Here is a 27,969-nt window from a genome sequence, read left to right as displayed (position 1 = left end):
CTGTTGTCTCTGAGAAGCAAAGGTGGAGGTTTAAATGTGACGTTGAAGTTCCAGAAAACCTTAGGAGGAGAAGATTGGGGAGGAAAAAACTGTCAGCATGGGATTCTTTTAACCTTAACTAAGATGTATAGCTGTCATTTTTTTGTGCAAAATTTGACATTTTAAACAAGGGAAAAAATAAAATATTTGATCTATAATGATCTGTTCTAATCAATGGGTGCATGGCCTGTTGCAGTAAACTAGGTTACCGATGTTTCCTTCATTACAACAAAACGGAGAAAAACTAGCAAGCTGTGCAGATACGAACAGATCAGTCTTAATTCTAAAACATAGTTTAAGATGAGGCTATGCGGGGCTGAATTTGAAATTATTGGAACAAAATATGACCATAGCGGTGGTAGATCAGAAAACAGTAATATGGATAATTATTGTAATACTTAATTGTAAAGACCAATTCATACTTTCTAGGTCTGCATGTCCGTGAGGGTCCGCTTTGGTCCGTTGGACGTGAATGGCGTCATCCACCCATGTCCGCGAGGGTCCGCGTGGACACTATGTGGACGTCTGCATGCAGCCAAAATTTTGTGAATGCGTGGACTGTACGCATATCAAGTGCGCCAACTGCGCATGCTCAAGTTTCGTTCCACAGTCCAGTCCAATTGGTGGCGTATGCGCCTCTAGCTGGTTTGTCAAGAAGAAGAAGATAAGAAAGTGGATGCTTGTTTTGAAGGTTGTTGTTGGAGATCTGCCATTACCCGTATTTATAAAATTTGTCTTTAAAGGAATACAAAGACAACCAAATAGTGTTGAACTCCTGGCAAACAACGTGATCGTGCATGACCGCTACCAACTGGAATGGAGTGTTCATGGAACGGCAGACCGACATGGACCCTCAATTGCATTATGAATAGAACCGCAAGCTCGTCTGCACAACCAGTACAAGTTTACAAAGTACAGTATGTCCAAGGCTTAATGGTTTTGGAGGGCACTGAAAAACAATGTCATCGGACTTTTTAGGTTGTGACAAGCATGGTGTATGCTCTGGGAAGACGAATACATGTACAGTAAGGAAAAAAGCAAAACAGGATAACTTCATTAAGTGCTGTTTATAAACTGAACTCAATGTCTTAAATGAAACACAGACCCACACACACTCCTGCTTGTCATAGTGACAAGTTGGCTGTGACTTCTTGCCTGTTTGGATTGCTACGTTGGTAAAGCTGAAGGTGACACAGTGCTTCCAACAATTTGGGACCTCATGATTGAAGGTTATTAGCAAATTCACACAAGGACTTGTGACTCCCTCAAATACACACTTTAATATCACTAAAAAGCTGCAAATTAACTAACACATTTTCAGAAAAGCTGTTGCCAAATTATGCTCAACAGTCTTTCCCTGTTTTTTTATTTTTTTTTATTTTCACACCAGACTTTTCTCAAGAGGGAAAGCCTGAAGTGTTGCCAGGTTACCAGCCAATCTGACCAATGACATGTCACTTGACCCTTCTCTCAGCCAATGCCCTGCCTCCGACAACCGGCTGGGCCCCAGCTGGCCAATTAGCTCGCCTCTTAGTGTGGAGCTCGGCCAATGAAAAGCCCCGGGAGACTTCTGTTCATCTGAACTCACAGATGGGAGGACACAGAGGGAGAGAAGAGGGAGAGGGAAACTGTGTGTGTGTGTGTGTGTGTGTGTGTGTGTGTGTGTGTGTGTGAGAGAGAGAGAGAGAGAGAGAGGGTGTGAGGGACTTGGCCTGAATTCCCTAACACTATTGAGACATCTTCACTGAAGAGGTTGGCTAGTTTTGAGTTAGCAGTTGGAGACAAATCTCTCCATTTGAAAGCGACCAATGGGACAATTATAATGCTAGATGTAGAAATAAAGAGGAAACCAAACTGCTAACCTGCCAGATTTTAACATGGAGAATAACTATTATTGATTTAGTTTCCTGCACAACCTTATGTATTTTAAATGTTTATTACATTTTAGTTTGTCCAGCTATAACTAGGTTCTAGAGGTAGACCGATTAATTGGCATCATTATTGGGGGAACTGGGCTCTGATAGTGGCCGACGGCTGCAGAGCTGCCACCATCTCCATACACAAAGTCAAGGTGGAGGGGGAGAAAAGAAGTTATCTCTTGAATATATAACGCTACAGGCAGAAAGGGAGGATAAGAAATCATTCACTGTTACTTTAACATGCCTCATGTACCAGTTTGGCGTTCTCTCTTCCAAATAATCCAGCCACGTAACCATTCATGAAATGAAGTCGCACACTTAAGGATCCTCCTTACTGCGGGAATATGCACCAGCATTAATGGTTTGCAAGAGTGGCATTTAACAATGTAGGAGACGGAAACAGAAGTAATCCTGGCCATAATGTAAGCCACAGAACGGCGCATCGCCCATTACAAATAAATAGAAAATTTTCCAATGACGTAATCCATCAAATCATACTTCAGGATATTCTCTTTCGGCGTATGCAAAAGTAGCCAACGAGGCTGCTGCAGAAGTAAAGAAGAAATCGGCTTTTTGTCTCCAAACTACCGTTAATATATATATGTATATATATATGTATATATATTTATACAATATTTACATTTAAAATCCATTAAAAATCTGTCGACCTCTACTAGGTTCCAATATAATGTTCACTTGCATTGGGACAAGTACGTAACATAAATCAATGCCACACACCACAGCATTTATAGGCTAATTTGCAATGGCAGTAGTTTGTGGTTATGACTGTTAATATGGATGCGTTACACACTGCAGAGCTTCGGCTCCAACTCAAAACTACTTTTTTTTCTGAATAACATCCTGTCTACCTCTGCTTCATTTTAAAGCTAATAAAAGCCACTAAGGCAGGCAAACGTTTTACTGTCCATTAAGCCTAATTTAAAGAAGAGCACTCCAAAGTGAAATTGGCAAACGGTGAAAATTTGAGCATTAAATGGAAAGGCCTAAATGTTACTGGGCTGGAAAGCAGAAAATACCACAAAATGCCAACCAGAGTGGAACTTGAAAAGCTTTCCTCGCCTCACTAGTTTCACTGATTTACAGTGAAACTTCTCCCAGCATTTTAGCAGTATGTGTCTCTTTTTTATCGCGAAAAAACATTAAGTGAAACTGACTTTCTTTCAGTCAGCATTTTGGACAGCTGTATTGAAATGCCACACTTACATAAGCTCCCCCTCTCTCAATATCTCAGCATGTGACTTGAGTTTTCTCTATTTCTGTGCAACTCTCACTGGATCTTTCCCCTGATACACACTCTTCTTCCTTGTGTTGAAAGATAACACTTTCTCTCTCAATTGCAATTTCGAGTTTGCTTTATAGTTAGATGGCATGAAAGCTCATCTGTGCTGACACGGAAGTACAAGACAAAAGTCATAAATAACACAGATTTGTACAGAAAAAAATGAAGTTAAAAAGCAAACATTCATTCATTTCTATTCAAACATGCAGCATCCATGTAAAGCGTTAAATCTGTGCAAGACAAGTCCTCACTCTATACACATGTACCGTACGTAGACAAAGCTGTCTGTGTGTGGATGTTTACTTGAGGGCATCTTTCTCAAAGCCTGAATAGAAGTCATCAGATTTGATCAGACGTAAGAACATTAAGGTCTGTGACCTATACCTGAAACAAAATGTACATTATTTCCTAATTCTATCCATCAATTTACTGTACCCGTTGATCCAATGCAGTGTCGCCAATCCCAGTTCACATTGAGCATGAGACAGTCAACCATTCACACTCACATTCTCCTATGGGCAATTTAGAGTCACTAATGTAAAACATAAAATCTACAGGACATAACTTCACATATGGCTCCCAGGTGAACAACAGTGGAAGGAACGAGAAGGTTTTAAGGCCTTCATTAGCAAACAATCGTGGGGTGGAGATATTCATAAAAGAAGAATGTGCAGTGAGAATGTGTTAGGCTTGCCGTGGTAGTCAGTGTTACCGGTGTTACACAGTGTCAGACATACAACCATTACAAAAAACCAAAAAACTCTATTTGGAAAATACTAAGCATGTTATCAATATATAGTCGGACGATGGACGCTACAATTACTGAAAACTGAAAGTGAAAGTGTCTGCTCCATACATAGTCTCAGCTCAGAGCAGCAGGAGTCAGATTTCACACACGGGATGAGAGAGAGTTGACAGACAAGATGACGGCGGAGGATTTGATGTCAAAGCGAAAAGCAAAAATGGCTATATTTTGGATTTAAACCAAATGCTATGAGGGACCCATAACGTTAATGAGGCAATCTGGAGGACGGAGCGGTCACCTGTGGCCGCAGGGGAAACTCGACCGGAGAGCAATAAAGATCAAAGCAAGTGCTCTACAGATATATAACGTCATCTTTTCTTGTAAAATGTCCGGTGTAATCGGTAACACCGGTGTTGTCACGAGTTTATTAACCGGTGGAGAAGGAATACAAGGTGATAGACATAAGGCCTCTCTAGTGGTGGAGCAGGCAGAAGTATTGACATGCAAACAGGTGATGAGTGGCGTTTGTACAACCATTCATGGCGAATTGGGGAGCGGAAATTGGGTTTGGGCATGAGTGTCCTGTTCCACAATGGTTGAGAGTTATGAAACAGAACCAAGCGTACACACAGCTTTATAAATCTGACAACAATTATGCTCATAACCCTTTCTATTTTTGTGCGTACACACAGTTTTGTGCAGGATTAACCATTGTTGGTGAATCTAGCTCATGCTCAATGCTGTTATGGAGAAATTTGTCATTTTAGGTAAAGTTTTATTTCGTCACTATTCACTGCTAGTGACCGAAGCCATAACCATAAAATACTATGACATGCCTTAACTAAAGGGTAACTGATATGCTATATATGTAAAATACACCTATAATACTACAGCTGTGAAGTACTCAACAGGAGGTTAAAAGGGCATGTTGGTGTTCCTGATGCTCCTCAACATCTTCCTCTCTATGGCTTTCCAGCACTCTTCTCTTTTCTCCGTATGACTTTCAGGTGACTTTCTATCTCCCGCTCGCTCATTCAGTCTCTTTTGACATCTAGACTTCCTTAAACCTGCTCTTATTGTGAAACTCTCACCACTGTATGACTCTCAATCTCTCCCCGTCCTGTCCTCTCCATCTCTCAGTATTCCTTATCTACCAGATGACTCACCATATTTCAACGTCAGATATTTCTCTCTCAGAAGCTCAAGAGCTGCATGCTGCTTTAAGAATCGCTGACAATCTCTCACACACGCGCACACACACACACACACACACGCACACGCACACGCACTTTGTCCTCGCTTGCTCACACACTGACAAATGTGCATACAGTGTGCTCACAGGTACACATATTTGACACTTAGAGGTGTGTATGTCCTCGACAACACAGCTGAGCCAACAATCTAGAAAATATGTGTACACACACACACACACACACGGACAAACACATACTCACACACACACACGCTCGGCGGTTGGCTATCTGTCCTGTCCACAGCGCAGTGGCCAGTGGTGATAACACTCTCCATTGGACCAAAACTCATCACTCTTTACACACACAACTGGATGAGGCTTGGTGTGTGTGTGTGTGTGTGTGTGTGTGTGTGTGTGTGTGTGTGTGTGTGTGTTTCCCCTTTGGCATCTTTCTCAAAGCCTGAATAGAAGTCATGAGAGCTAAATAGGAATCAAGATTTGATAAAGATGTAACAACGTCAATACGCATGACACACACACACACACATGCACATACCTAAACACACAACCATGGCCACAACCACAGACCTCTGCATAGTAAACTGTATTATTTCAACCATTTCTGCCAACAGAGCTGCAACAAGAGAGGCTTTCACGCTAGATTAAAGGATAATTTCTATTTCTGCATGTGATATTGATATGGCCTTTTGCTGAATATGCCTATGGACCAGATGAAACCACATGCAGGGCCTGGATCTCTGGGAGAAACGGCCACGTGTGTTGAAAAATGTACACTGTTCACGCTCTTGTCTAGACGCATATACTGTAGACAAAGCACAGGCGTTTTAAACAAAGGATTCCAAGGTTTATTGGTTTTGTTCTTGGGTAAAGGTCAGGTTTAATATTGTGTCTTTAAACAAAAACAAAAAACAAACCAATCCATAGCCATATGTCTTTCTTTTTCTTGGCTGACTCGGTTCCCACATATATCTCTAAATTTTAATGAAACTGTTTTTATGGCAACACACATGAAAAAGTAGCAGATCTATTGTACTGTATATGCCCACGTATCCTGTGCAGGATGGCGTTTGAGCTGGGACAGACTCCAGCTCAAACGGGTCGTGAGGCAGAGAACACACTGGACAGGATGCCAGTCTATCACAGTGCATATAGCACATAACCCGAACAACCATTCACACTTTCATTCACACCTACGGACAATGTTAAGTTGCAAATTGATTCAACCTGCATGTCTTTGGGTTGTTAAAGAAAACCAGAGCATCCAGAGGAAACACAAGCACAGAGAGAGCATGCTAACTCCACATACACTGGATCTGTTAAAAAAATGTTTTTTAAAAATCACCCAATATGCCTCTGGCTGCAGATTTAGTGCTGTGTTTTCACGTTGTGCGCTCTCCGAACAACAATAGGAGTTATATGACCTGTGATGTGATTGGCTGAGAGTGAATTTATTAATCCCCACACCCTCCAATTTACATTCCACTTCACCCATTCCTTTTGCACTGCTTCACCTACATGAACCAAAATAGCACAATGGCACAAAATCACAAAATAGTGTGCGCTTGGAGACGCCACTCTGTGTGCCCGAGACCTACCGCTTCGCACTCGTCATGGCACGATTAAAATAAGGTCCGTGGATTATTTCTTTGTTTTTGTAAAGGTTATTGGTTCTTAAAAGACAACAAAGAGAATCAAACACATCTTCTTGCGCAACAACTCTAACTCCAAGTTTCCAAAGCAAGTAGACCGCAGTTGCTGAGGTTACTGGTTCATATACAGAGATTTAAATGATGGAATAAAGGCTTCTTCAGTTTTTCATCCTAGGTCAGGGCCCTACACGATGAATGTTGTCTCTCACCCCGGGACAAACTAATTACTCAAGTAGTCATGTGGGGACCCAACAACCGCAGATTCATGAGCCGATCTTGACCCGAGCTTTATGAGGCCAGACGGTCGGGAATCATGCATGTTAAAAAACAGATAATAAGTCATGACATGTTGACTCATTCTGCCCCGCTGGCACAGAGAAGACACAAATCACACATGGGAGTCTGTGTATGTCTCTGTGTGTGTGTGTTTTTAGAGGAAATATGTGTATTTAGACATGCTCCCGTACTTATGAGTTAATGTGAAAGCATGCGTTCACAATTGCGTGTCTGTTCGGTTATGTGTCTGATGTATGTTTTCATCTTTGTATTCTATTGTGTGTGTTTCAGAAATGCAGCGGTCATCAGACCGGCCAGGCACCAGCTCCAGACTGAGAGGTCAGAGTCATTCACTAATCATATTAACATTCCTCCATAATGACCCAATGCATAACTCTCCCTTTTCAGGGTATTTCTCCCTCCATCCATCCATCCATCTGTGTCGCTCATGCTTTCCATTTCACCCCCCTCCATATTTCGTTCATGATCTCATCTACCTCATCACCTCATTCTCTCTGCTTCTTTTTAACTTTTCTGTCCATCTCAACAGTTCTCTCATTTGTTGACTTTACTCCTGTGTGTTTCCCTCCCTTCTCATTTTCCCTTCATGAATTCTACCAATTAAATCCCATCTCATCGTTCCTTTATCCCCTCTTTCCTTTCAAATGACCCTGCGTATTCTGTCTCTGTCTGATCCACCAGTAGATCATCAAGTTAATCCAGAGGTCACAGAATTATGGGCACCTTGTACAAGGGATTGACAGTGGTAATAGCGTTTAGAGGTTATTATGGTGGGCAGATATTTTACAGACATTATTTCATTATGTCATTATTTATTCAACAAATACATTCAGATGCTACAGTATACTATTTATTGCATCATTATCTAAATCTAGCTAAAAGCACCACTCCACCAAAAGTTTTTTGTTATATGGAAATTTGTTTTTCTTTTGTTCATATTTTTTGTCTTGATTTGATCTTAACTTAGAGAAAAGACGTGACTGTAGCACAGTTTCTGTTCGGCTCCAGGGACCACAAGTTGGTGTTTTTGGGTCATTATATGTGATGGTTTCATTGGGGTAGTATATTAAAAATGTAAGTGTTTGTGCGTGTGTTATGTGTAATACTACTGATAAGTGTTTTTACAAATTTTTAAGGAAATTATTTAGCTTACACCAGCACTTTGGTAGTCTTAAATACACCGATTTGCATAAGAGAGGAACCACGAATACAACACATTCTCATCCCAACTCATCACATACTGATGCTCTGTCAGACCCCTTGGTATAGCTTTACAGTTGCAGTAAACCCATGGTTAAGGTTGTGAATTTAACGAAAACCCGTGGTTTAGGCTACTCAACCACTTACTTAGGTTTAAGAAAAAAAAGGATTATGGATGGGCTTAAAATTTGAAATTAATTGGCAACTATTAAGATAACCAAATAATCGCTTGAGTAACTTTTCGAGCAACAATGGTTCTGGCTTCTTGAATATGAGGATTTGCTTTTCTTTGTCACATAAACCAAAAGTCTATGGGATCTTAGACTGTTGGCCCAACAAAACAACACATTTAAAAATGTCACCTTGACCTCTGTGAAGCTGTGATCGACTTTTTGGAAAGTTTTCTGACATCGTTTGAACAAAACAATTAGTTTATTAATTGAAAAGATAAATGAGTCATTAGTTGCAGCCCTAGTCGTGGCAGTTGTTCAACACATGTTGGGTTTATTTGAAATCAACATGGTGAAGAAGGAAACTAATAAAGTCTCATGCAATGATAAAAACTCTGCTTCTGTTTTTCCATATGAAGTTACATTTTCATCCATAAATTTATTCCAACAGTCAGACATTTTTTCCCTATAAGATAAACATCTATTTCTGATCCTAAAAAAAAGGAGCAGAAGTCTGCGGTTGGATGTTCAATACTTTGGTGAGAAGAGAACAACATGGCGGACTGTTTGATGTCAGCTCCAATGGTTTTCTGGATCAAATGTTTGTAAAGGACCGCTGCAATTCCATCAGTGCGGTGAGTCTGATGGTTGCAAGAGTGTGACAGAAGTATGCTCCCTGTAGGTCATGTTTATGTTGTTTTAGGTATTCATACTTGCTCGGATATTGTGTGTGTGTGTGTGTCTGTGAGTGTGTGAGTGTGTGTAAGGGGATCTCTATCAGCACCAGGTTTGCTTCCACTATTCTCCAGCCAAATCAAATGGAAGCTGTGTGACTTGGCTTGCACCAGTCTGACTCAAAATGGTTATGCATTTGGCTTGATGTTCTGCAGCGGCTCTATAGCTGCTTTCATATGCGCCTGAAGTTAACTCCTCACTACACACACACACACACAGACACACACACACACAGACACATAATAATCCTCTTCTGGGAGCCTCCTTCACAGCCTTCTGAGTATTCTTCAAACTGGAATCCCTTTTGAGATTTCTCTGCATTTTCTCAGTTGCTACATGTGCCATTACACTGCCCCACTCTAGCACACACATACACACACGTTGATGCACACGCCCACACACACATACTACACACAGTAATGCACACGCCCACACACACACACATGCTATCTTACTCGGTCAGTCAGTGTGAATGATTTAACCGTTAATGGCTCCAAATCTTTGACGATGAGTCAGGCCTTAATTGCTCCAGTCAAGTCATAACCACCGAACCTTACTGAAGATTACCTCATGACTCAGAGTGGACGGTGTGTGTGTGTGTGTGTGTGTGTGTGTGTGTGTGTGTGTGCGAGAGAGTTTAGCTCAATGGTGCAGTGGTCCAGTGGGACTGAAAAGAGACAGAAAGAGAATGTAGGGGAGACGGAGGAACAATAAATGTCCGAGCATGAGCGTATCTCCATTATTGACTGAGACAGTGAGAGGATGTATATCATATCTGTAGTGTGTGTCTGAGTGTGTCCCCGGAGACGCAGCTATGTGTCTGGGTCCACTGAGTCGGCACTGATCCCATCTTGTCTGACTTGGGGATTACAACCTCCTGACCTGCTGCTGGGCGTGCTTACATACTTCAACACACACACACAGACAGATAGATCAGTGGGATATAGATGAAAGAGGCGAGTAGGGAGATGAAGAAAGGTAGTAAAGGCAATAATCAGCCCCTTCTCATTCCAAAGGCGTAAAATACCGACACTTTGTCACGCCCCTCGGCGTGCCATGCCGACACTTAGCGCCTGTATGAGACGCACCGGGGTTTCAAGTAACTACAACGTAAACCCATCCACGGCAACAGTAAACGTTCAGAGAAAGTGCTGTGATGACGTAGTTTAAAGAGTGAAAAAACATAAATAAGGCAGACGGGAAGGGAGGTGGATAGGTCCAATAAACACAAGGCTTTCATCCAGGAGACCGCTGTTTGTGTCCATTACGTTTAAGTTTCACTTTCACTTTCCAAACGTAGTAATTTACAGTGATTTTAAGTCCAACCATGATGTTTTTTCCTAAACCTAACTAAGTGGTTTTGTTGCCTTAACCTAAGCAAGTGTTTTTGTTTGAATTCACAATGTTATAGACGTGTTTACTGCGACCGAAAAGTGACGCCGAGGGGTCTGACAAAGTGTCAGTATGTCACGAGTAGGGAGGAGAACGTGTTGCAATAATAAAGGACATAAGGTTAGAGACTCCAGACTGCTAAACAATTCCATTGTTTTTCACTCAAATGGAAGTTCAAAATCAACCAGGACTGAAAACATAGGGATTGCCACTATAAGTAAAGGTAACTGACTGATAACGTATTATATGAAATATTAAATGGATCACGTTTTGTGAAGATGTTTTAAGTATGAAACTGTGATAGAAAGTCGAAGCAGCAGTAGAAACATCAACTGAGACATCGGACATATTTCTTTTTTTTCCCCCTCCCCTCCTTTTGTTTGGTCTGGTTTTGTTTTATTTTAATTCATTTTAGGATTTGTATTTTTATTTAAATGTTTTTTGTTGTTTGTTTATGCATGCACTGTATTATCTGTAGGTGCAAGATAAAAACTGACAAAAGTTGGTGTCATGATGTTTAAATAAAGGAAAGGAAATGTATCAACGATATATATACTGACATAATAAAGTATATTAAAGAAACATAACAGACATGGAAGGATGTTTAGGAATATTCACAGTAACTTTCATGCTATGCAGAACATTTTCACTTGAAGAAACTTTATAAAATGGACATTGAAGCTTTGCTCCAAAAATGCACACTAAAAAGGAAAGCTTGTCATATGTAGTATATCTGCTCTCTAATTGCTTTGTATCTCCCCTCTCCCCCCTCCCTCCTTATTCCCTCTGTCTTGATCCCTCCTTCTCTTCATCTAACAGTTGTTCTGGACCGTCAGCGTGAGCCCAGTTTCCTTTCTGTTCCATTAGATTCAGCACATTTCCAACGCTCTACGTGTCCTTATAAGGACAGAGGGAGAAAACAGCGTTGGGCTCAACCCCATGATCACACAGGAAAACACCAGCATCTGACTGCAAAGTATGTATTTGTCCGCAGATGCATGACTATGTAGACGTGCACGTGATCATGTGTTTGCATGCTAACGTGTGCGTCCCGGGGCGATACTGTCTGTGTCATTCCTGCGCCACAAACCAGCACTAGTCATTCTTGTATTCACTGAAGCCAACGAGGGAGTGCAGGTTTTACCCTGCTGTTTCTGGAATAAAGCTGATTTGTCAGATGATAAATTTTATGTTGGCATTCTCCAGAGATGCCAAACACTAAACCTTATCCAATTTGAGCAATGGGTAAAATTTGCAGTGTGATTCAATTCTTAGTCGAATATGCCAACAGAGTAAATAAAGGGCCTTTTCTGCAGGAACGCTTAACGAAAGGAAAGTCCTCTCAGCCGAAAACTCTCTCATGCAATTGAGCCGCTAGTTAAATATAAGTTCATTACACTGAGGCTGCATTAGAGAGAGAAACAGAGAGAATATGGTCGGAGCAATGGGTTCTAACAGCACTAATGTGTTTTTCCATGAGAAGACCAGTGGTTTAGTGTTTGAACTTGGCAGCCTATGTGTGTGTGTGCAAATATGCACGTGTGTTCATGTACTGCATGTGATGGCATGCTGGCTGGCTGGGACTGTTTGCATGTATATCTATTAGGTCTGTCAATCGATTACAATATGTAATCACAATAAATCACATGATGGTCCATAGTTAATCGCAAATTAATTGCATATTTTTAATCTGTTCAAAATGTACCTTAAAGGGAGATTTGTCAAGTATTTAATACTCTTATCAACATGGAAGTGGGAAAATATGCTGTTTTATACAAATATATGTATATATTTATCATTGGCAATCAATTAACAACACAAAACAATGACAAATATTGTCCATAAACCCTCACAGGTACTGCATTTAGCATAAATAAATCTGCTCAAATCATAACATGGCAAACTGCAGCCCAACAGGCAACAACAGCTGTCAGTGTGTCAGTGTGCTGACTTGACTATGACTTGCCCCAAACTGCATGTGATTATCATAAAGTGGGCATGTCTGTAAAGGGGAGACTCGTGGGTACCCGTAGAACCCATTTTCATTCACATATCTTGAGGTCAGAGGTCAAGGGACCCCTTTGAAAACGGCTTTGCCAGTTTTTCCTTGCCAAAATGTAGCGTAAGTTTGGAGCGTTATTCAGCCTCCTTCTTGACAAGTATAGTCTACAATGACATGGTTGGTATCAATGGATTCATTAGGTTTTATAGTTTCATATGATACCAGTATCTTCACACTAGCTTTAAAAATGAGCCCGCTACAACCTAAAATTCGCAAGTTGCATAAATGCATTGAAGAAATTAGTGGCGTTACGACGTCCATGTTTGAATTGGTGCTTTGTTAGCTGTGTGTGTGCACATGATTTGGTGTATATGTGTGTGTATGTGTGCATGCTGATTGAGCAGAAAATTATATATTATGCCCGTTTGAAATGTATCCCCCTCAAATCATCAGATTAGAAATGCAGTCTGGGTGATATTCCAGTGGATTTATGGTCACCCAGAGCTGGCATTAATAACGGAGACTGCAGACATATGGCCTTAGTCGGCATGCTGAAGAACAAGACTCTTCACTTTTTCTCCTTCGCTCTCTTTATTTCTCAAGTTCTGCTTTTCTCATTGCACTTGCTCAGACTACATATTGTTACATGTGTGATGAACATATGTTTTTTTTTTTCCCCATCCTCCTCTCTAAGTGCTTGAACTCCGTGACAGCAGGATATAGTATGTATAAATGGATGGAACCAATCAATCATCTCGACCAAACAACGGCAGCATTTTATTCCCCAATGTCATAGTTAATAGAAAAATAATGATGCTCTTATTGGAGAGGGAGAAAGGGGAAACAGGGAGGAGACAAAATGCTGAAAGAACATGAACCAAAGACAGAGAGAATGGGTTGAGTGGGAGTTGAAAAACTGTTTTTATGTAGAGCACAAACAGCTCTCTTAACCCTGTCTGTTATAACAAAGAGCCACACTCAGCTACAAGGTTTACTGCTGTCCCTTTTGTACTTACAGAGAGATGGGGTTCGATTCCCCGCCTGTCCACCTATAAAACACCCAAGGTAGCACGGCTAGTTCTAGTTTATTATAGCTGAGATCACATCAACAGTTTAGAGGTCACGAAAGAAAGGCTTATGTGTTGTGTGCGTAACACAGAGAGTGCAGAGAGAGCGTGGGCAAAGGGGTTTTGTTTGCCCTAATATTGCTCTTAAATGACAAATACAAAGGTCGGCCAAGCACGACTCCGTGGTACGGTGTCATTTTACAGGTTTGTGGCATATTTGTTTGCTGGAGCTGCGTTATCGAGGTCCCGCCCACACACCCGCCATAGCCAATCACAGCCACAGCGTGTTAGTGTTAGCCACCACATGCTACGTTAGCACCACTGTAGCTGTTTGGCTAGAAAGACACAACGACTAACCGTAATATCTCTGTTCTATGACACAGACCGGTGATTGTTATGGAAAGTTAAAGTTAAATCTCCTCTTTAGTACAATTCCCGAACCTCCCACTACTCTACTACTAGCTGCCAATCATGACGTCTCACTCCCTTTTTATAGCAATTAAAACCAAACTTATCAGAAAAATGAACACTACAACATACATCAGCGTGACAAGAACTAACTTATGAGCACATATCTGGTAATTACAAGATTTAAAGTGGTGATTTTGTGTGATTCTTTGTGGAGAAACTCAGTTTTACAGATCTGTTGATTAAATTAACGGATCAATTAGTCAACAAAATCATATGGGTGTTAGTCGACTAAGAATTTCTTTGGTCGGGGACAGCCCTAGGGTAAACAAAGACTATGAAGTAAAAGTACTAATTCTCGGCTTCAATCAAAAGTGCATGAAGCATTTTATATATGTTGTAAACAAAGTAACTTAAATATTTCAGACTCTTAAATAAACTTAAATCCCTTGTAGTCAACATCTGGTTGAGGTCTACAGCTCATAGGTATCAGCAGACACCTGGAAACAGTCTTGGTAACGCTTCACTGATCCTGTACAGCAGTTTTGGGTTGTTTGGGGTATTTTTATCTTAAGTTTGGCCTTCAGTAAATCAAACATATTCAAACATATGCTGAGTTGGAGTGCGACCAGGTGACTGATGTTGCCAAAGAAGAAGACTTCACTGTCTAGACAAAAACAGTGTTTGATTACCATCGCTAAAACCCAATGTGCTCGAAAACCACCTCACGGTTCTAATATTTGCACCAACTGCACTGTACAGTATATGTGCAGGGTATGAAAGCAAGATAGATTGTACATGTCAAGAATGTGAAATAGAGACTATTATGCATGTAATGCTACCAAAGGTAATTCACCAATTCATGGTCGAACATTAGCAACACAATGAGACCAGTTGATTCTTTCGCAGGATACAACTCTTTTCTGTGTGTGACTGAGAGAAATACTGTAGAATCAGAGACCTACTGTAACCTTGATTCACCCTGAACTCCACATAGAGAGACATTCTGTACAGCGGCGCTGTTTTATTCTGCTTCTACAGGATGGAAAAACTCTGTTCATTGTTAGTCATGGGTCTCAGTGGGTGATACTCATGACTAATGTACCCACATACACACAGATCGTGCTGCTAAATTGTGTTATCATTGAGAAAAGGCTCTCTGTGTTTGCCCCGGTCGGCACTGTGTCAGTGGCAGTCGCCCAGTACAGTATTTGCCACTGTTTTAAACTTTGTTTGAGGTGATGTTATTCAAAAATGGTGTCAAGGTCATTAAAAGGGAAATTGTGGGAATTATGTTTCCCATTAAACGGGGAATACACACAATTCTTGAAGAAAGGAATGGTAATTTAGATTTTTTTTTGACCGATAGCTGACATTTACTGATCATTGGCAGACAAGATTAAAATGTATTGTTTAGAATGGACGAATGAAGGAACTACTCATCCCATAAAACATTGAGAATGGTGACTCGCCGCCTCTGGAAACTCCCAAAAAAACTTTTAAACTAACTGTTGTCGATCTGAAATGAAGACAGATCATATAGACTAGTGGCTTCTACAGGAACATATACCATCATTTCACAATTTCATAGCTCATGGTAAGTCTACCTTGGATGGTTACGACATTATGTCTAATAATCAAATCCTCAATTCAGAATATGAATGGGAATTTCACTTCGAGAACTTCACTGTTGAGCTGTATAGGTGTCCACCTCTGCCTCTGGATCATTAGCTTTTTGAGGGGTGATGTAGTCGTCTCCCAGGAGCAACGTCATGGCATTCCCCTGTCGGTGGTGTATGACTCTAGCGTGGGCAACAGACACCGCTGTCTCCTTATTTTCCCCCAGGAGCGCATTTTATAGCCTATTTTCCTTCTACCATGCAACAACCTATTCCTTAATTACTTTTTTTTTATCTGTATAACTTAATCTGTCAAAATTCGTATTGTCGGTTAAAGGTTAATTATTAACATCCCTAGTTGAAGCCTTTATGAAGTCTTTAAAATGTAAGGTGGGCTAAATTACCCGTCAAATGCACGTTGAGGATGTCAGACAACTGGATAAAAGTACGAAAAGGGAAGAAATTTTACAGTAGTGAGTTAAAAATGGAAAGAAAAATAAGATAAAAATAAGGAGGGTTATGGGAATCACATGCTGGGATTTTCCCAAATCCTATTGTGAATCAGACAATGGTTTGCCAGTCTCTGGGTGGTAGCAGTGGCAAGGTTAGAGAGAATACTGGACCCAGTTCAGAGGACTGGAACCTTGAACTAAAAGACAAAGAGAAATTCCAGAAATACACACACACACTATAAAATGAATACACGTAAAAACACAGAGGCCTGACACATAAACTGTCTACAGGACCGGACATAGTTCTGACAGAACAGGGAATTCAGTCTTGATCAACAGGATATGATACAAGATCCTCTTATAACTGTGCATGAGCAAACATTTGGAGGCGGCACAGATGAGCAATTCTGCCAGTTTTATGTCCAGGAGCGTTTTGCCATTTTTGATCGTCACTGCCAATAACAACCAAACTGAATTTATTCCAGATGTTTCCCTCGACGTGTTGAAGGCAATAGCGACCCCCTGCTTTTAAATGTTGCCTGCCCGTGATTATCTTCAGAGGGAAGCAAAGATAAAAAGGGCTGCTACTGAAAACACAATTCCATTTTTTGGGTGTAGCCCATAAAACGAGAGGGAGAATGAAAGATGGTGCCATGGATAACTCCTGTGTAGGGACCTCACGAGACAAAGAGCCTTGGCCTACATGGGAAACCAGAAGCCTGATCACAGCAGGGGACCCAACGGTCAAGCTCATGAAATCTCGCGTCTTCACGCGAGATTTCATGCTAAACGTGAAGATCTGTAGCTGTAGTTTATTATTAAAAGACCAGTGCACGGCTGGCTAACGTGAGTTTGCCTGCCGAGCATCTGAGTGATAATAACCCAGCTAGTACATCTCTCGTGCGGCAGTTAGGATTCCTGCTGCTGCGGTGTTTACTGTTTTGACTGTGATACTGTTTCAAGGCGCTCCTCGCCTTTCTTTCCCTCCACTTCTACCACATACAAACAAACACTTTGCCGACACGCGGGACTTAAACCTCCCGTTCGTACCAGTCGGTAATTTCCGTGGCGCTACCGCCACCAGAGCAACTCCTCCCTCGTGACGGTGACGCCGCCTCGGGGTTTCCCTTGCTCCTCCCACACACGCACACACGTAGATACGCCTCCTCACGTTCTTACCTTACACCTGTATCTATAACAATCACAAAGGTACATATTGTTAAATGTAGAAAAGTGAAATCCAGCCATCCATCTATCATACATATTTTAAAAAGGTTGTTGCTATGCTATCCAATGGCTGAGGACAATGGAAATGTAATAGTTTAAAGACCACGATTCAGTTCTTACATCATCTATACCATATTCTTGGTATGTGATTTAATCACACAATACTGAAACTGGTTTTGTGGAGGATCTAAAACTGCGTGTGTGAAAGTCTTTATGTGAGCGAAGGAGAAATGGAATATCAGATTAGTAAATAAAAACCTTCTGACTGTCGGTTGGAAACTGTTCAGTCTGATTTCAAAGCTTCATTAGACGGAGGGAACTTTATATCGACTGGAAAAAACAAAAGCACCGCAAGGAACAGCCGGCTGGCCACACGCACAGTCACATCCGTACAGTATCAGGAGTGGATGAGGAAACAATTCCGACAGTGAAGTTTTATTTTCCAAACCCACAAATCCCAATTCTGAGACGTTTGCATGTCATCCCTGTTTCTGTGTGGGTTTCTTCTTCCCCCACAGTCCAACGACATGCAGATTAGATCAAATGGAAAGTCCCTGTAGGTTACGTAAGAATATCAGAGTGAATGTATTCCTCTGTCTACTGATAAGCAGGTGACATGGCCAAGCTGCACCCCACCTCTCGCTCAATATATGCTGGGATTGGCTCCAAGCCCCCTAATACAGAATTGTAGAAAACAGATGGATTGGATGGATGGATGGATGAAATAAATAAATAGTCAACAATCCAATTAAATGACATATTCATGCAGTAACTTTTCAAGCAGATGTCATTCTTCGGTGTACTCACATACTGAGGACAACACAGATGTTTTATATTACATAAAATCATGCATTACACGCCATGATGTCATCCAGCATAATTATAATTTACTTCATTGGAGTGTCCTGCTAATGATTAGGGGTGTAAGAAAATAGAGAAAAAATATCAAATATTGCGATATTATGTTGTGTGATATTGTATCGTTTCTCAAAAACACATAAAAAGCTATTTTTTTTATTAATAGTTTGCATGCAAAGATTAACTCAGTCAGTACTTTATTTGATTTCCAAAGATATGCGCCCTCTCAGTGTATGTGCCGTCTCAAAGTACTGCTAGGTTTTTTATACTTTAACAGTTTTCAGATTTAAAATAAAAGCGGTATATCGCTTTGCTTATTCTATCATGATATGTATCATTTTGCCAGATTCTTGCCAATACACAGCTCTACTAATAATTTAGATGTTTGGTTTTGAGGATTCGGCACCAAGCTATACAGAGTGGAGTAGGGCACATCGATACAGTATTATTTGGATCAAATTACAGTAATAAATATTCAACATTGTCATTATCATACATTAATTACCCTATACATGTCATATTGCTTATTTTTTTAGCTATGTTTCTTGGCTGTGGACGGAGCACACATTACTGGTGCTGTCAATGCTTTTAACGCCAAAGAGGTTCTGTCGACTTCTAAATTTCGAAAAGGGAAACACACTAGACACACTTCCCAAACCTGTAGAGAGTGGCGGAGATTGTGAGAAAAGCTCACGCTGAACAATTCTGTGTCCATTTAGATAAAGTGACATCAGTATTTTACAGGCATTTCAGGAAGTAAGTGACAAACGCCTTTCTTTCAATGACATGTGGGTTGTAAGATAAAAAAACAAACAGATATTTGTGTATGTGTGTGTTATAGTAGAGGTGCAGAGGTGAAATGCTAAGCGGTCAGGAAAACCTAAGGGAAGAGGAGGCAGCTGAACTAGAACAATAACAGACGTGGGGAGAGAGGAGAGCAGATAGGTGGATGACAAATTGTCTTGTTTGCAGTCTTAATCAGAACTCCTCAAGGATGGAGAAAGATAGGAGTTTTCCTCTTTTCCAGCTGACGTAGAGTATATGTACAATAATAACTTTAGAGGAAGTGTGCACGGGAAATAGCTTCTGATACTGGCGAAAAAATATCTGGAATGCAACGTGGTATCAGCCCTATAACAATAAATGCTCCCATCAGGTTAGCCAAAAAATATTCTGAAACTAGAATTACCGCCTCGCTGTATGCCTCCGCCAACCAGTCAAGTTGCAGTTTACATCCTTGTCTGTCCAAAATGTCATCACTTCATTGTTTTATCCTGTTTCACATGTGTGTGATATTGTCATTATTAGCTTATGAATTCTTGAGTTATGGCCCAAAACATGTTTTGAGAGGTCACAGTGACCTTTGACAACCACATTGTAATCAGGTCATCCTTGATTGTTGATTGATTGATTGTTTGTGCCAAATTTGAAGAAATTCCCTCCAGATGTTCCTGAGGTATTGTATTCAAATGAATTGGATGGACGGATGGACAGACAAATGGACAACCCAAAGACATAAAGACATTCACTCACGTGGGATATTTCTAATGGCTGGCTCGATTGCAAGAATAAAGAAGAAATGCAAACATTAGCTCCATGGTCTGCTGACACCTCTACCACTCAGCTTTGAGTGATTTTTTAAAATAACAGGAATTAGAAGGAGGACATGGACAGGGAGACAACGATAAGGGTGTGAATTATAGAGACAGATAAACAGATGAATCATTGTCTTGTCCCAACTTTGACTCCTATTGGTTGGATTTGGTAAAAACAAAGACTTTCATCCGCCTGGAAAGCTGACACATTTGTTCTTGTTTGCCAATACTTGTGGGGGTGGTATTTATTGACTGGGACTAGAAGGCTAAAAGGCTCTTCTCACTCAGATATGTGCTCAACTACTGTCAGGTGCACTATGAGAAATGGACAAAAAAAGACAGAGACAGAATGGAGATAAGTAGTCTGAATCAGTATCTAAGGCTGTCCAAGCTTTTGGCTCCATGGACAGAAAGCTGCACAACTTCTTTATAAAGCAGAATGCTACCAAAGGCAAGAATACATATACAGGTAACACAGATGAATATAATGAACAGCTTGTGACTGTTTCATCAACATTGAACAAATGAACAACTCTTGCTGATCTCTGGTAAAGTGCAGAAATCTTTACCTATGATGGGAGCCAGACAAGACTAGGTCATATTACTGTTGAGTTTCTAGTTGTGGCATTCTGCTTGAAATACAGTGAAAACCAAGGGTGTGGACTTGAGTCAGACTCAAGTCACAAACTTGATGACTTTAGACTTGACTTGGCAAAATAAAAGAGACTTGCACTTGGACTTGGACTTTTACAACAGTGACTTTACTTGGACTTGAACCTTTTGACTTGAAAATACTTGATACCCAACAAAGATGTTGGGTATATTTACTTTTTAAGAGATTAACTTCTTTAGGTTTAGGTAGCAAAAACACTTGGTTAAGTTCAGGGAAAAAGACACTGTGTTTTTGGCTTGAAATGACTATGTTTCAAAAGTGAAAGTGAAACTTAACACTTGCGAACACACAGACAACTACAAAATGTTGGTTTCACATCGGATGTGATCCCCGGCCTCCTGGGCGAAAGTCCTATGTTTTGTGTAGCTAGAGGTCGCTATTGTGTTCTCTTATACCTTCTTTTCGTGATCTACCATGTCAATGGTTGCTAAAACGTACTATTGGGCGTAGTAGGCCCCTACTGACCCACATCTATGGTGCTTATAGCGACTGCTAATGCTTATTTAATAGCCTGACAACAGTCCAATTGGCTGAGAAATCTGTAAACAAAAGTGAACTTGTCACTCTTGTCACAGACAATCAAGATGCCCTTGAGCAAAGCACTTTGTCTCCAACTGCTCCAGTCAAACTGTGGCTGTACTGAAAAGCCTCAGGTGTTCACCTTTGTATCATAAAGAATAAAGAAAACAGGTGCAAAAAGGTAAAAAGCATTCACTGGATAAACACAAGTTTAAAAGTCAGCAGACAGTAGCACTACCTCAGTATGTTCTAAACCTGCATCACACTACACTACTGCCATTAGTAACTCAATGCCTTACTGTAAATGAACACACATATTGAAGACCAAAGTACAGGAAAAATGAGATGAAAGCTTTCCATTATAATTAAATGCTATAATAAAGGCTGTGTCACACCGCCCACTATAACAATTGGCTTCCATACCCTCTGTGTAGGCTTGTGTGTGAATGTGTGTGTGTGAATGTGACAACAGCAACAGCGCCCTGTTGATTTAGTTCCCCTCTCCTTAGGGAGAAAGTCTGTTGTTGTCTTCCAAAATACACACACCCACCCACAAGCACACAATGCACTCACTTGGAAACAAACTTGTGGTGTGGCTTTTGTTGTTTGATAATTGTTTTTAGGCAAACATAATTTTGCTAGCAGAGACAGCTAACCCATAACCATGAATCAATGAGATGGTAATGGAGCCGTTGGGGGGAGGAAACACACTCCGTATACTGTGGCAACGTTGCATGAGGAACTCTCTCTCTTTACACTTAAGTTCCCATTGCTTTTACTTTTCATAGTCATTCAGCAAATCCTATACAAAAGAATAAAAATGTCTTAAGGAGAAACAAACAAACCAATAAAAGTGAAATTGAATTAGTTTGCTGTCGGCTCACCTCCATAACCATTACTTCTCCCTCTCCGGTCCCCACAGAAAGCCAGTCAGGTAAATAATCGCCTCTGCTTTAATTAATAAATGCATCATCCTTAATGAGAGGGGCTTGTTAGGCACCGTGGCAATCGCTACTGCTCTGCTTTGCTTTTGATTTTTTTCTCCTTTTTTTTGAACTTTCAAACTTCAAACTTAATTTCCACCTCTGAAGCATGCTAATTGCTCTCCCTCTCAGCTTTATAAACAACAACAAAGTTTTCTCATTTGGAGGCAGAGAGCGGCGTAATGTGTGGCTATCGATCGCAGAGGGGGAAGGAGATTGCCCCTGGCTGGTCACAAACCAAATGACTTTAAGATCTGAATTAAAGTGGGCCAGGTAAACTTTGGATAAACACATCTGAAAACGGTCAATGTTGAGTTCAGGTTTTTGTTGCATAAACCTCATACCACTTCAGTGCACCTCAGAATTAACATAAAATAAACTGAGTAGGGCTGCAACTCATGATTATTTTCATTATCGCTGATTATTTTCTTGATTAATCGTATAAAATGTCAGAAAATAGAAAAACACCCATCACAATATCAAGTGTGTCGAAGAGAAGAGTGAAGCTTCTGACTCTGACTGAGGATCATGGTGCAGTGGTTAAACTGGGATGTGCTGCAATAAACCTGTTCATTTGCAATAGCAGATTAATTTTAGACTCATTTTGGTTTGCTCAGGGTGATTTTATTTTTTCCTCAGAGAGCCACGGAGGCTTAAATGTCAGTGTGACAAGATGAGGTGAATTTCAGGAGGCACCTGGCTTTACAGTAACACATTTTGAAGTAAGACTTAAATAGACCGAGCACCGTGTGGGATCTGAAAAGACAAACTGTACCCAATTTACTGCGTCCCTGAGAGAGCACTAATTGAGATTTGTTTTAGTTAACCGGATGGTTTCTGAAAGGGAAAAACAATAAAAGGTTTTGTCCAAATAAGGAGCCTGAAGTCGCCTGCACTACTGTACTGTGTATCCCTACAAAGATTTATTATTCACTGGCACTAACTAATACATATTCTACATTTTCCATGACGTCTCAGTTTCAGAGGGTTCCTCTACTCGTGTTTAAATGTTAAATGACAAATAAAAGTGTTGTATAAATAAACAGTGTCTGAAAAAGTCAACAGTGGTACAAATGGTTTGGCAGATCCTTAAAAAAAACCTGGAATAAATCACTAGCCTGAGGCTACGCTGCTAACATTTGACCGGTTTTGCTATGCACCTGCTCTATTAACAATGTAACCCCAAAAACATACTGTCAACATTAACACTGATATACTGTCTGAACAGCTAAAGCTGGGGCAGCAAGGAAGAAGAGACATATTGTCAGTGAGATATGCCAAAATAATGGCACCGTCAGAATTATAAAAAGAAGATGTGATACCCAGAAACATATTTATAATAGCAGTACTTACATTTGCTTGGCAACAGACAGCAAACAGAGTCATTGCAGGGTGACACCTGGTACGAGTGTGGGAGGTGATTTCTTGTTAGCACATTAAAAATGCACCTGTTATAACGGACTTTTTTTTTTTTTTAGCTTCTTCCAGCATGACTCAGGCAGTCTGAGTGGATCTGTGACGACCTGATTATGATTCTGTGATTTGAAAAACACCACCTGCAGGATGACAGGTGAGTGAAACCTCTACTTATCTCCTTTTGTACGCGTATCATCCGTCCTATCAGCTCAATGCCTGCAGGAGACATTCACGTCAGAGAGCAGCTTGCGACTGACAGCCAAAGGGACTTGATCACGAGACGAACGCAATAAATGCAGTGATCATTCTGATAGGTGACGGGGAGTAAGAAACCTCGCAGTCGGTACACATGTACGCACGTATTATCTCATGGAAAGACAACCTGATGATGGACAGACTGATGAAAGCTTGAACAAATGTCAGATTAAGAGAGTATGAGGCCGTTAAGTGACCTGCATGTCTGTATGTGAGTGTACAGTATGTATAGGTCTGAACTCACCCTGTGAGCGTCGCTTTCATGTCCTCGGCGTCGTGGGTCCAGCTCTTCATAAGGCGGCACAATTCCTTCCCTCCTGGCCTGCTGGTATTCTCTTCTCAGCTGCTGGATCCTGTCCACACTGCAACACACAAGCAAATATATAACTGGGTTAATTCACCTTTACACCTCAAAAGTAAATAATGGAGATCTTTTATACCCTGCAGGTGCTGCTAGGTTACATGGTGGAGAGGCGGTCTTGTTGCTCAGGCTTTATCTGTTTGGCGAAAGCTGAAAGCTGCTTCACATCTCCTGGATCCATCTCCTCATATAAATTTATGTTCACATTATGTGTATCAATTTTTTTCATATGGATTGTCGATGTTGTATTTTCATTATGTTGTTACTCTGTACACAAGACATCTATTACACATCTGTCCGTCCTGGAAAAGGGATCCCTCCTCTGTTGCGCTTCCTGAGGTCGCATCCTGTACAGCTTGTAAAGCCCCCTGAGGAACATTTGTGATTTGTGATATTGAGCCATACAAATAAAACTGACTTGACTTGTACAGTAACGGAGTGAAGTCAGTGTCACTGTGGGATTCGGGATTTTGAGAGCAAACATGTTCAATAAAGATTCACCAGTTTTAGGTTGCTTTACGTTTTGACAGAAGTCACATCATTATCACAATTAGCTGTTTAGTCGTCAACTATTAAATTAATCGCGAACTATTTTGATAATAGATTCATCGGTTTGAGTAATTTGTCTTGAGTGAATTGAGTAAAAGATAAAAAGTAAAAATTCTCTGATTCCAGCTTCTTAAATGTGAATATTTTCGGGTTTCTTTACTCCTCTATGACAGTAAACTGAATGTTTTTGAGTTGTGGACAAAACAAGACATTTGAGGACGTCATCTTGGGCTTTGGGAAACACTGATCGACATTTTTCAACATTTTCTGACATTTTATAGACCAAACACAACTGATCGATTCATCGAGAAAATAATCGACAAAGAGAATAATCATTATTTGCAGCCCTACAATATAAAACACTTGGGGAACATTGACTGACGTTGCCACCAGCCAGCTGTCCTGATGATGAGGCAGCCAGTAGAAGCCATCTGTTTATTCAAACAGTAATTTTCCCGACATCAGCCTGGAGAAGTTTGACTGCAGAGATAAAGACTAGACAGACTATGTGCATGCAAACACACACACACACACACACCCACACACACACACACACACACACACACAAAGATCAATCTCTTGATCATTCTGACTTGCCTTCATCTGTATCTGTTTTTCCATATTTTTCCTTTTTCTCTTGCAAAAGGCAAGAAAACAAAAATATCAATCATATGAATATTCTTTCTCTCTGTCAACAGAGGAAATATGCAGCGTATCAACACTGACCCCTGGGCACCCCTGCGAGTCATGCACATACACACACACACACACACACACCCACACATAATGGAAATATGGAGAGTCGTATCATACACACATGCGCCATTGCGACTGCAGTGTGCCATTTCATGAACTAAGTTGATGGAAGGAAGAAAAACGCATTGATGCACCGTCGGGCGATTTATGGAAAGTCAGAGAACTAGCACCAGACTTTCTTTTCCTGTCTGCAAGGCAGTCTCTGAACAAAACTACGCCTGAGAGAGAGTGTTGCATTACCAGAACTCAGCATGATGTGACCCACAATGTCATGTATGGGTATTTGTTTCTGTTAAACTACAAATCTGCAATCAAAAATAAGTTTCTAACATTTGCAGTGTACTAACCCTACAGTATAACTCCAGACTTCAGCTAGCATTACTGTTTTTCACACTTTAGAGGGAAACCCTGTAAAATCAGGGATAAACCTTCAACTACTCTGGCATACGGTTTAGTCAACACATTCTCACTCCCAACTCTTCAAATACCGCCACTTGGTCAGCTCCCTTCAGCATCCGAGACCGACGCAAGGGGGTACCCCTCTTGCGCTACCTTTGGTCGGACAGGGGCGGCGTGCCAATATATGCTCGTTACATGCATAGTGTCCTTTCAAAATAAACTTCCGTTTTCACAGGAAGTTAGGTTTAGGCAACACAACCAACCCACGTGACTGATGATACCAACGAGTCACGTAACTAACGACTGACGTGACAAAATAAGTCAACCTTGCTTATAGTTTTACACGGACCATGAACTGCGGTCTCCTGGTTGAAAGTCTTGTGTTTGTTTTCAACAACATCTTGCATTCCATGCAGATATTTTTTCAAAAATGTAAACTCCTTTAAAAATCCCACGCTTATAATTCTCTATTCCCATTTTTTCTCTTCACCCATTCTCTTATTTTGCTCTCGCCCCTTCCTCTCTTTGAAACCATGAACCCAGAGAGCTGTAGAGCTGTGTGAATGACTATAATGGCTGCAGCGCCGAGAACACATTACGCCGGGTCTCACATCACAAATCATGTCTATTGCATGTGCTCTCACCCTCACAGAACAGGAAACACGACTGTGTTTAAATGTCCTTTAGGTAGTAACTTCATCCATCCTACTTTTTGTTAACTGGTTATCTTGTATCTTTAGGTACTAATGTTAATTTGTGACTGAATATATAGTCCACAGCCTGTCTTTCATTCATTCTGTTTTTCAATGTGAACTTCACTGGAGGAATGGGAGTAACATTATAGATTGAGAGAAGCTATTTATGTACAGTACATACTGTGTAGAGAAATGCATTATAGTGAAATACAATCTAGTATCAGTGTGTCCGTCTGTGTCTGCGTTCAGGTCTGAGCGTATTTGTGCCCCATAGTCTAGCCTACAGCAGTAAGAGGGCTGTGTCAGCAGCAACACACAACACCTCCTGTGCACAGAGTAGATTTAGAGCACAGTGAAATCAGATGCTAACTGCACGGGCACATTTGTTAGTCTTGCTTCTCCCATCACCTTTGCCATTAAAGGGACAATTCATCAGCTTTTATGTGGACGTCCAATCAGTGTTGATGGTAAATGTGTCGATTGAAGCAATGCATTCCTCAGTGTGTGCTATATTGACCGAAAAAGCTGAGGTCGCTGCTGCAAAATCTGTTTCTCTTCCTGCATTCAGTGCATTTCATTTGACGTGATAGTGATGTAGTTGGAGGCGAGGAAGAACTACAGGCTATTTCAGCTTGGATTTCTCTGGGTAGCCGGCCGGCGTGCTCTAGATGGTGCTCAAAAAACAGAACTTCATTGTTGTCTTCGCTTGTATTGCAAACTAGCTACGTTACCAAGTGCAGAGAATGTTATGGACGAGGCTACATTTTACAGTCGCAGCCGTATTTATTTGAGCAAGAGTATACGGCCAAAGAAATGCAATGCAGAGAGGCCGAGGCTGCAGCGAGAGGATATGGCCGATGGGGAACCTCCAGAACCTGAGCTACCTAGAGCAAACACCGACTGGTGGAGCCTTTGCTCTAATTGCCCTCTGAACAGAAACTAAATCATTCTGCTGTAATGAATATCAGCTTGGGCAGTTTTTGTTGGATGCTGTCGTAGATGCCAGTTAACCCTGAACTGAAACTGTAAGACAACCACGACCAGCAGGTGCAAGAACGCAGATGACCATTGAGTGAGTATTTTTGTCTCCTCACGCAATTGTAAGCTGTTTTGTTGGCTGAGTTGCCTCTTAGCGAAATGCAGAGTGAATTTGAGTTGGGCTTTTATTGTGAAAGGTAAAAATAGAAGGAGTGAAGCTGTAATGTGCAGCCAACGAGGAAAATAATAACGAGTTGTTGTCGTCTTGGTTCGCTTCTGTGTTTTTATTTCATAAGAATAGGGGCAACTCAGCTACACTATATTTTGGCTGGGCATCAGTGGCTTTCACGCAATGCATCCTGGTACATGTAGGCACTGCCGGCACGGCTTCACGAGCAGGAGAACTCTGCTTTCTCGGTCAATATAACATACAATGAGGAATGTATTGCTTCAATTGACTACATTTACCATCACCAACACTAATTGGACATCCACATA

General features: G+C 40.9%; 1 protein-coding gene across 6 annotated transcripts in view; it reads right to left on the bottom strand.

Moving 5' to 3' along the window:
- Positions 1-27,969, bottom strand: part of LOC141781716 (partitioning defective 3 homolog B-like) — a 242,277-nt gene that overhangs the window by 47,253 nt on the left and 167,055 nt on the right. For all 6 annotated transcript variants that reach the window (XM_074657501.1, XM_074657502.1, XM_074657499.1 and 3 more), the window contains one exon: positions 23,978-24,095. In XM_074657501.1, the coding sequence (XP_074513602.1) occupies positions 23,978-24,095 (118 nt within the window). The remainder of the gene's footprint in view (positions 1-23,977; positions 24,096-27,969) is intronic.

Source organism: Sebastes fasciatus, chromosome 14, assembly GCF_043250625.1.
Source record: "Sebastes fasciatus isolate fSebFas1 chromosome 14, fSebFas1.pri, whole genome shotgun sequence".
Taxonomy (NCBI): domain Eukaryota; kingdom Metazoa; phylum Chordata; class Actinopteri; order Perciformes; family Sebastidae; genus Sebastes; species Sebastes fasciatus.
This window is presented reverse-complemented; position numbering and strand designations above follow the sequence as displayed.